Source organism: Coenobita brevimanus, chromosome 50, assembly GCF_032717465.1.
Source record: "Coenobita brevimanus isolate Jiangsu-jjx chromosome 50, ASM3271746v2, whole genome shotgun sequence".
Lineage (NCBI taxonomy): Eukaryota > Metazoa > Arthropoda > Malacostraca > Decapoda > Coenobitidae > Coenobita > Coenobita brevimanus.
In genome coordinates, this window is record NC_137003.1 from 18,723,501 (window position 1) to 18,734,762 (window position 11,262).

Below are 11,262 nucleotides of genomic sequence, written 5' to 3' on the forward strand. Positions count from 1 at the left end.
CCTGAGGCTGCACCAATTGATTCTAAGGAGGAGGAAGTGTTCCCTGCCTGTGCAATGACAAGGGCTATGTCACGTGTGGCTGAGAGTCAACAGGCAGAATCCCCTTGTGATCTGCCCTGTGATATTGTCCTGGGAGTAGTAGGTGATGTTCCAAAGGTTGAGAAAGTAGATTGCTCAGGTGATAATGATATTATTTTGTCTGATAAGTTTATGGGTACTTCAGAGGATGTTCCACCTGTTCCACTGAAGGAGGTGGATATTGAAAAGTTCAAGGAGTTGCAGGCTAGTCATGAAGAAATTCAGAAATTGAAGTTGAATGCTGTGGATAGTTTTGAGGAAGAGAAAGGTGGTTGTTTATATGTGAAGGATGGTGTATTGTGGAGGCGGTGGACACCCCCACATGTTAATGCTGATGACGGGGTTTGGGATTATCATCAAGTGGTGGTGCCGAGTGTTTGTAGGCAAGAATTGATAAACCTTGCTCACTCCTCCCCTTTTGCAAGTCATATGGGTGTTAGGAAAACCATGGAGCGGCTGTGGGCAGAATTTTACTGGCCTCGCATGGCGGCAGATGTGGTGAAGGCGGTAAAGTGTTGTCATACTTGTCAGGTGGTTGGTAACCCTAACCAGAACATACCAAAGGCACCTCTTATCCCCATTCCAGCTATGGATACCTCCTTCTCTCCCATTATCATAGTCATAGTTGGTCCCTTGCCTCGGACGTCCACCGGTTACCAGTACCTTCTCACCATTATTGACCCATCCACTAGATGCCCAGAAGCTATTCCCTTACGGACCATAAAGGCCAAACCAGTTGTAAAAGCTTTATTTAACTTTTTCACTAAATTTGGTTTGCCCCGGGAAATTCAATCTGATAGAGGGTCTAATTTTCTCTCCAAAGTTTTCCAACAATCCTTGGCACAAGTTGGTGTCTCACATAAAGAGCAGTGCTTACCACCCCGAATCTCAAGGTGCCCTGGAGCGTTACCATCAGATGCTCAAGACGACGCTTTGGAAGTACTGCCTGGAGCACACAAAGGACTGGAACCATGGAGTGCCATTTTTACTGTTCGCCACGAGGGAGCTACCACAGGAGAGTATGGGCTTCTCTCCCAATGAGCTCGTGTTTGCCCACCGAGTCCGAGGTTCCCTGAGCTTGGTTAAGGATATGTGGAGCAGCAGTGTGGACGAGAACCAGAGCTTACTCCGTTATGTGCAAGATTTCAAGATCTGTATGAGTGAAACTCTGGGATTGACCCATAAGAATTTGAAACAGGTGCAAGAAATTAAAAAGGTGTGGTTTGATAAGAATGCCAGGTCAAGGGAGTTTAACATTGGTGACGAAGTGCTAATACTGTTGCCACTGCAGGGTCAGCTGCTGGCTGCCAAGTTCAGTAGTCCCTACCCTGTAGTGAGGAAGATTAGTGAGACTGACTACTTGGTTGAGACACCTGATCGTAAGAAGAAACACCAGCTCTATCATATCAACATGATGGAGCCGTATCACCGTGCCCCTGAGTCTCTAGCTCCTGTTCCTTTTGTCTTGACTGGCGCTGCTGCGGGAGAGAATGATAAGGACGACATGTTGGGGTGGGACTGTGACACCCCTGTTTATGGCTGGCTGGAGAATGGCGAGGTGGTGTCCATCTTAAAGTCCAAACTGTCTCATCTGCCTCAGGACCAGTCATCGCAGCTGTTAACCCTCTTCTCCATCCATAAAGAAGTGTTCAGTTGCACCCCTGGGCTGCCCGACTGGATTCAACATGACGTAGATGTGGATGATGCTGTTCCAGTGAAACTGGCACCTTACCGAGTCAACCCACAACGACTTGGTATCGTACGCAAAGAGCTCGAATATATGCTGGATCACGGGCTGATTTCTCCTTGCATCAGTCTCTGGAGGTCCCCTGTGATGCTGCAGCCGAAGCCAGACGGCTAGGCCAGATTCTGCATCGATTACCGTCGAGTGAACTCCTTGACGAAGACAGACACTTACCCCTTGCCCCGACTCGAGGATTGTGTCGATCGTATTGATGCCGCCAAGTTCATTATAAAAATAGATTTACAGAAAGATTTTTGGCAGGTACCCTTAACACAGCGGGACAAGGATATATCGTGCTTCGTGGTTGGAGGTCAAACCTATCATTTTAACGTGATGCCGTACGGTATGAAAACGCCCCGGTAACATTTTAAAGATTGATGAACAAAGTTGTGGATGGCATGGAAGAATTGTGTAGTCTATACTGATGTTGTAGTGTATACTGATAATTGGGAAAGCCACTTAAAGGAACTTAGTGTCTTACTGTCGAGACTCTCCAAGGCTCACTTAGTAATGAAACTGAAGAAGTGTGAGTTTTGCCTAAGTTCAATACTTAGGTTACATGGTTGGGCATGGCTGTGTTCGTCCCCCTGATTCTAAGGTGGAGGCCATTAAGAGTTTCAAAACCCCTCAGAATAGACGTGAGCTAAGGAGGTTTCTCGGCTGTATAGGATACTATCGAAGATTTCTGAAAAACTTTGCTACTGTTGTACCTCCCCTCATTGAATTGTTGAAAAAAGAGAAAAGGTTTAAGTGGTCCAAGAAGTGTCAGGAGAGTTTTGAGGCGGCCAAAGAGACCTTATGTGACTACCCTGTGATGGCTGCACCTGATTTTGACAAACCATTTAAACTGGCTGTGGACGCCAGTAACTTTGGGGCTTGTGCTGTACTCTTGCAAGACGATGATCAGGGAGTTGAGCATCCCGTACGCTATTTCAGTAAAAAGTTTTCAAATCCTCAATGTAACTATTCAGTTACAGAGAAAGAGTTATTGACCCTGATCCTCGCTTTGCAACATTTTTCTGTATATTGCCCTGCATTTAGCCCCACCATAACTGTAGCCTATTTACTGATCATCACCCACTCAAGTTTCTAAATAATCCGAAAAAAAAAAAAAAGAATCAGCGCCTTACACGCTGGAGTTTGTTCCTTCAGCACTACAGTTTGGATGTTGAACACATTAAAGGAACTGATAATGTTATCGCTGATTGTCACGTAACTGAAGATGAATTTTCCCAAGGGAAAATTCTTTTTCAAATGTGGGCGTGTGACGTGTGCCTGATATTATGTATTAATCGTTAATAGGCCTATACATGTTCTCATGTATGAAATAATCGTTTAGTTGCCTTTGTAATCACAAGTGATTGTTTAGTTATCATTATATATATATATATATATATATATATATATATATATATATATATTATATATATATATATATATATATATATATATATATATATATATATATATATATATATATATAAAATCTATTCCCAGACGCCTCAATCCCGTTTGGGGTGGCCACAAACAAATCGCCTCCAAGTCGCCCTGTCCCCCGCCATTTCACTGCCCTGCTCCCAACTCACACCCCCCTTTCTCATATACCTCTCCACCCCATCCCTCCATCTCATCCTCGGCCTCCCCCTCCCTCTTCTCCCCTCCACCTCACTCACATACACTCTCTTCGTCAGTCTTTCACCCTCCATCCTCTCCACATGGCCAAACCAACTAAGTGTGTTCCTCATAACGCTTCCTATCACATCCACATCCACACCACGACGCTCCTTTATATCCTCATTCGTCAACCAGTCTTTCCATGTGACTCCACAGGCTCCTCTTAAATAACTCATTTCCACTGCTCTCACTCTTGACTTGTGTCCTTCCAACAATGTCCAAGCTTCACTTCCATATGTTAGAGTTGGTATCACAATACTGTCATGTAGTAACTTTTTCACTTCCATGCTCACTTCCCTGTATCTTATCACTGCTTTCAAAGAACCAGCAACCTTTCTTCCCTGCTGTACCCTTTCAAGCACTTCACCCTCCAAACCTCCATCCTTACTCATCACACTACCCAAGTACTTAAACGTACTCACATTTTCCAATTCCTCACCATCTAACCTCGCTGTCCATTCACTGACTTCACCTCTCTCAAAGACCATCACTTTACTCTTCCATACATTCACCTTTATATTCCGTTTCTTACACACTCTCTCAAACTCATCCGCCAAGCCTTGCAGCTCACCTTTCTCTTCACTCAACAACACAGTATCATCTGCAAACAACAGTACAGGGAGTTTCCAAACACTGTCCTCTCTCACCAGGGCCACTCCAACATCCACTACCCTACCTTGTACCTCTTTTATTACCCCATCCATGTACAGATTGAACAACCATGGAGACATGACACATCCCTGTTTCAACCCAACTTTCAAAGAGAAAAATTCACTTACTTCACCATCCACACGCACTGTAGCCTTCTCACCATCGTACATACTCTTCACAGCATTCAACAACTTCCCATCTACTCCATATATTCTTAACACTTTCCACAATCCTTGTCTATCTACCCTGTCATATGCTTTCTCCAAATCCATGAAAGCCGCAAACAACTTCTTTCCCTTCTCTAGAAACTTTTCCAATTAAGATCTAAGAATGAATATCTGATCTACACAACCTCTTCCCTTCCTAAAGCCTCCCTGTTCTTCTCCACCTAATTTCTCTGTTCTTTCTCTAACTCTGTCAATAAGTATCCTACCATACACTTTTCGTATTATACTAATAAGACAAATGCCCCTATGATTACCACACACTTCTTTTTCCCCTTTTCCTTTGTACAAGGGAATAATTATACCTGACTTCCAATCCTCTGGGACTCTACCTTCCACCCAGGCCAATCTGCACATCTTCCACATCCAATCTACTACTATCTCTCCCCCATGCTTCAGCATTTCACCACACACTCCATCAATTCCTGGGGCTTTCCCCGATTTAACTTTCTTCATTGCTTCCACAACTTCTATCCTACTGATTTCTTCCTGTCTTCTCACCTCCCTCCTTCTCCCAGCCATCCCCCAGCCACTTATACTCGCATTACTTCCATCCTCTATGTTCAACAATTCCTTAAAGTGTTCTCTGCATCTGCTCACTTTTTCTCCCTTCTCCACTAGTAATCTACCATTTTTATCTTTCACTCTCCTGCTAACTTCACTTCCACCCTGTCTTACTCTTTTCACCTCTTTCCAGAACATTTTCCTACAGTCCCTCCACTTTACACTCAAATTCCTTCCAAATTCCTCATCCACTCTCTTCTTACTCTTTCTTACTAATCTTTTCACCTCTCTCTTTCTTTCTACATATAACTCTTCCGCCTCTCAACTTCTTCCACCACCCTATTTCTCATCCATTCACTATATGCTTTCTTCTTTTGTGCCACAGCCTGTCTCACCTCTTCAGCCCAACACGCTGTTCCTTGCACCCCCCTCCGTCTTCTCTTCCTTCCACACACCACATGACATGCTGCACATATTTCTTATTTCTTATATATATATATATATATATATATATATATATATATATATATATATATATATAAAGTCGTATGTATACGTGTACTTGTGGAAGACTCGTGAAAACCTGTTGTCTTTTCCCACGTACCCTTCATTTAAAGACTTACCATTTTTTCTATAGTGTTGGGTGTGTGGACGTGTGTTTTGAAGTTTCCTTATTATAAAAGCATTGTGAATCCCGATCAGACAGCTTCTGGCGCCAGTGTTTCCTTATCCATGATCGTTGTTTTATACCTATTAGCACATTGGGAATGTTTTGTGCACTTACGATAAATCTTGAAAGGCATTTTCAATCACTACTTTTGCGCCCGCACTGTTGTTGTATAAACGCCACTGTTACCATGCGAAAGTGGGGACTTTGATGCATGGTCGTGAGAGGAGTGAATGTATGCTCGTTGGCTTTCTTCTCTAGCTTTCTAGGTCTGCCTCACTGGCATTAGTTCTTTTTTTCACCCTTCTAGTGGTGACTAGGTTAGTTAGTTACTGATATTCCTCCCCTCCCTCTAGCTAGGTACAGTAGGTGTCTGTACCGTTATACTGAGTTTACCTTTGCATATTGCCCATGGAGGGTTCCCCCCACTGATCGCTCTGGGCCGTGAATCAACACGGTCGGGCCTCCCTGGAGTGGTTTGAGAGGGTAACCTCAGACTTAGGTGTGTGGTCCCCGGTTGTTTGTCCCTTGTTCATCTTTTCTCCTTCTTCCCACTTCCCCCATTAGTGGGGAGTGGTTACTATGGCGGACACCCCTGCTGCCTCCCCCTGACTGTCTCACGGACGGACTGCCCCCAGACTGAACGGCCCCAGACACGAACCCGTCTTGACATCCATGTAAAAAACGCCGAGTTTATACAAATTCATGCGGTTGGTTCCACTCCCCTGTCCAGCCTCAATCTCTTCATCATCAAGAAGGTGATTGATGGGTGTGCAGGTGAGGTGGAACAAGTGAAAAAACTTGCGAGTGGAGATCTCGTAAAAACTATGAACTCAAGTGAAGTAAAGGATTTGCTTAAACTGAGGAAGTTCCACAGTTATGATGTCCAAACAACGATCCCCCACTCCATGACCTGGAGGGATCTTGTGCTTATGGAAGAAGAAGAAATTGTCCAGGAACGTGCTCAGGAAGATGTAATAGAGGCGAGATTCATTATCAGATTCTTGGAAAGCATAAGGACAAAGACCGCAACAGTCATCTTGACTTTTGGCAAAGTATCTCTCCCTACTAATGTGAAAGTAGGATACGAAATTATCAATGTAAGACCATACATTCCCAACCCCCTTCGTTGTGCAAAGTGTCAACTCTATGGACACCATGAAAAGGCTCCCCCCCATGGGCAGCCACCTTGTCGTGGTGGGGGGGCTTGCATGCCCCTGTGATCCCACAAGGCTGCCCGTGGATGTAACAACATCCAGCAGGGTCTCCCATGCGGGTAGGGTTGTGGGTGAGGGGTCTGACTAAGCGCTGCCCGAAACGTAGGTTACCCGTATGGGTCATCGGTGCTGCCCTCCAGAGGGATCGCCTCTGTGCTGTCCCGAGTTGGTTGGTTGGGTGTCTGGGTTGGGGGGTGTTGGGGAAGGGGGTCTTTGCACTGGTGGGAGCAAACTTTCGCATCCTTTTGGGAACAACCTCTGGGGATGAGGTGCCTCGCTCCCATCAGACCGCACTCAGTCCCCTCACTCTCTGGTAGGCGGTTTCCCTTGGCTCCTGGTGCCATTTTGGCTCAAGCATGTATATATGGATACATCAAGAAGTTCTTTAACCACTCGTGTGGTCGGTGACCAGCCGCACGAGTTGGCATCACCTGGTCACTCTCTGGCCGATGACCCTGTACCCTCAGGGTCATCTGCCAAAACTGTGAATGAAGATGCCCGTCCTATCGAGCTGTTACCTGGTGTTTTTGTTAATAACTCTTACACAAAATACATAGTCCTTAAAATGGATAATGGTACTTCCTTCCGGAACCTGAATTGTTTTCAGATTCACAGTGGTCTAGTTTCAGCATGTGGATTTACCCCCAAGGTCTCTTTGCAGAGTGATGGTTCTCTATTGCTAGAAGCCAGGAATGAAGAGGAGAGTTCACGCATCCAGTCCCTAACTATGGTCGCTGGTTATCCTGTATCTGCCTCTTGTCACTTGGTTCTAAACCAGTCCCGAGGGGTTGTGTATTCTCATGACTTGATCTCATATTCTGATTCTTCCCTCTTAGAGAGGCTGGTTCCTCATTTGTGTTGTAGGAGTACAGAGAATTATGAAGAAAGTTGATGGAGTTTTAACCCCCACACCCACTCTTATCTTGACATTTGACCGTCTTACCTTGCCGGAGGTTATCACCGTTGTGGTGGAAGCTAAAGGTTAAACCATATGTTCCCCGACCTAGAAGATGCTATTATTGTCAAAGATTTGGTCATGTCCGCCGTTCTTGCAGGCGGGAAGCGTCTGGCCTTCCTGAGGTCTGTGGAAATTGTGGTGGAATTTGTCATGGTATGGATGATTGTTCTCAACCCCCTAAATGTTTGAACTATAGAGGAGCACATGCAGCCTCCTCAAGGGATTGCGAAGTATACACGTATGAATATGAGATTATTTCCGTCCGAACAAAGGAGAAAATTTCCTTTTCCGAAGCAAAGCCCAGGGTTAGGGAGCGGTTCATTCGCCCTGGGGTTACCTTTGCTGCTGTGTTGTCTCGCCCTAAGGCTACTCAGCAGGTGCCCCTGCCAACACACAATACCTCATCAAATTCTCGGGATTCTACTTTCCGGCCTTCTCGGCCGGGTGGTTCCATCGAGGGAGTGCAGCCTGGATGCAGCTGTGTTTCTTCTGGGGAGGTGCCCCCTATCTCTGGGGGTGTCCCCTCTGTGGTGGTGCGTCCAGCATCTGAGAGTGCCTCCCCCATGCCAGTTCCTCCAGTTCCTCCTGTGACAAACACCCGTGTCGATGCTACACCTTGCTTTGACACATCCAAAACTCCCGATGTCCTTCCTGTGCAAGGTAAGCGTCGCCGTGGCTCCTCAGAGTGCTCAGAGTGCGAAGCGCTGCTACCAAAGATCTCTGCAGTGGAGCCCACTACTCCTCCTCCTCGGGATGCTCAGGGGTCAGGGCAAGTGCAGGCTGGGGATGATGTCTCGCTGATGACCCAGCCACTGCCATATAGTGGTGGTCCTCAGGTAGTTGATGCACCTGCTCAGCTGCATGAGGCCTTGCCCTCTCAGGATTCCAGTACTGTGGGACGCGCTACTGATTGTGCTCCTTCTCGTGGTGGCACTGCCTGCTCTACTCCGGCTAGGGGAGTTTGCGGTCCACCTGCCAAACCATCTCTTGCCCTACCAAAGAAGAAAACCATTGTCCGGTCCTCTTCTTCTTCCTCCAGGTTATCTTCAGCTGCGTGGCACACTGTACACCATAACAGTGCCAGGCAGTCCCTTTCTAAGGGCAGTTCTAAGCAGCAATCTAAATCTGGTTGCTTGCCAGGGGCAAGGTTGTCTTGCCCCTCAACCTGATTCTTCCTTCGCTGTGGGTACCATGGCATTCTCAGCCACTATATCACAATGGAATTGTCGAGGGCTGCATGGTAATTGGGAGGAGCTGCGGACCTTCCTGGCTTATTCCCCTTTGTGCGTGTGTCTTCAGGAAACTTTTGTAGGGCTTGCCACTCCTCATGCACCACCTGGGTATGATGCTTTTTACTCAGCTCCAACCCAGGATCCTGTTGGAGGTGGTGCTGTTTTGGTGAGGGCTAATGTCCCTCATCAACAGGTTCACCTCCAGTCTGATCTCCAGTGTGTTGCTGTGCGGTTGTATGCCCTCCGCTGGTATACTGTCTGTTGCATTTATTTACCACCCAGCGCAGTAGTTAGTAAAGCAGACGTTGAAGACCTCCTCAGACAATTACCTAAGCCCTTTCTCCTCCTGGGGGACTTTAACGGTCGCCACCCTTTGTGGGGTGACTGTCTAATTAACCAACGTGGGCATTTATTGGCATCCTTATTGGAAGACGAGGATCTCTCCCTGCTGAATAATGGCGAGTTTACACATTTTCATCCTCAGACGAATACATTTACCGCAATTGACCTCTCTGTCTGTTCTCCTGACTGCCTCCTGGATTTCACCTGGGAGGTTCTGAGGGATCTGCATGGGAGTGATCACTTTCCTATCCTCCTTACTGCAGCAATATCTAGTCCTTGTTCCCATCTCCTGAGGTGGAGGTTAGATAAGGCGGACTGGTCCCTTTTTTCTTCCCTGACTTCTATTGGTGTTTCCATAGAAGACTTTCCACATATAGATGAAGCTGTTTTGTTCTCTACGTCTATTATCCATTCTGCTGCCCTCCACGCTCTTCCAAGAACCTCTGGCACATATAACTATCGCCCTGTCCCATGGTGAAATGAGGATTGTAGTATTGCTGTACGTGCCAAAAAGACAGCAGTTTTCACATTATCGTCGATACAAAACAGAGCATTATCTTGTCGAATTCAGGAGGGCACGTGCTAGGGCACGCCGGGTCCTCAAACAAGCCCAACGAGACTCTTAGATGGCTTATGTGTCTTCCGTAAACTCTAAGACACCAGTGTCTCAAGTATGGAAGAGGGTACAAAAGATTTCAGGAAAATTCCCGCAAGGGAGGTCCCCTGTGCTGCTGTCAAATGGTGAGCCTGTTGGTGATCCTGCGGCTGTGGCCAATATTTTTGCTTCTGCCTTTGCAGCGGTCAGCCGTAGAGATGCTACCACTCCAGTTTTTCCCAGACACAGGGATGTAGAAGAGGCTAGGGTATTGAACTTCCATTCCGGGAGGGGGGAGTCTTACCACCTCCCTTTCTCTTCCCATGAATTCCAATCTGCTCTTTCCCTTTGTCATGACACCTCACCAGGGTCAGATGATATTCCCTGTGCAATGCTTCGGCACCTGGGCGATGATGCAGTCTTTTCTCCTCAAGCTTTTTAATAGAATCTGGAGAGACTCTTCTCTTCCTACCTCTTGATGCAAAGCTGTTGTCCTGCCATTCCAGAAGCCAGGGAAGACAGGATCCAGTCCTCTAGAATATCGACCAATTGCCCTTACATCATGTTTGTGTAAACTGTTTGAAAAGATGGTCAATTCACGCCTAATGTATTTCCTCGAAAGGAATGACTGTCTCTCTCGATGTCAGTCTGGTTTTCGCAAATATCGTTCGACGACAGATGCACTTGTCCGCCTAGAAGCTGCAGCATGTGATGCTTTTGCCAGGAAGCAGCATCTGGTGTGCGTCTTCTTTGACTTAGAAAAGGCATATGATGCTACATGGCGATTTGGTATCATCAACCAGCTTCACTCTTTAGGTTTACGTGGTTGGCTGCCCCTATTTATATTAGACTTTCTGCATGACCGTTGATTCAGGGTTTGAATTGGAGATACTCTGTCTCCTTCGTACCCTCAGGAAGAAGGCGTGCCTCAAGGAAGTGTCCTTAGCATGACCCTTTTTGCTATAGCATTAGATTGTACTCTGTCCTCTATTCCAGAGGGGGTGTCTGCCTCACTGTATGTCGATGATTTAGCTATATGGTATGCTGCCTCCCGGATGCCCGTGGCTGAACGTCGCATGCAGCTTACCTTAGACCACATATCTCATTGGGCCACAATGCATGGTTTCTGTTTCTCCCCAACAAAATCAGTGGCCTTACATTTCTCCTTACTTGAGAGGTGTCCATCCCGACCCCGATCTCAAGTTACATGGCCACAGGGTCCGATGTGTGGATGAAGCAAGGTTTCTTGGTCTTGTTTTCAACAGACGACTGATGTGGGTTCCCCACATCCATGCATTAAGTTTATCCTGCCACCATGCCTTGTCTCTCCTACGGACTCTGTCTCACCTGTCTTGGGGCTCTGATAGAGCCACCCT

At 46.6% G+C, this 11,262-nt stretch overlaps 1 protein-coding gene across 1 annotated transcript; it reads left to right on the forward strand.

Moving 5' to 3' along the window:
* The first annotated feature begins 2,381 nt into the window (after positions 1–2,381).
* LOC145399691 (uncharacterized) lies at positions 2,382–7,247 on the forward strand. The gene is made up of 2 exons (XM_080272237.1): positions 2,382–2,744; positions 7,227–7,247. Exons 1-2 carry the CDS (start codon positions 2,382–2,384, stop codon positions 7,245–7,247), a joined length of 384 nt encoding a protein of 127 aa, XP_080128363.1.
* Positions 7,248–11,262: the final 4,015 nt, after the last annotated feature.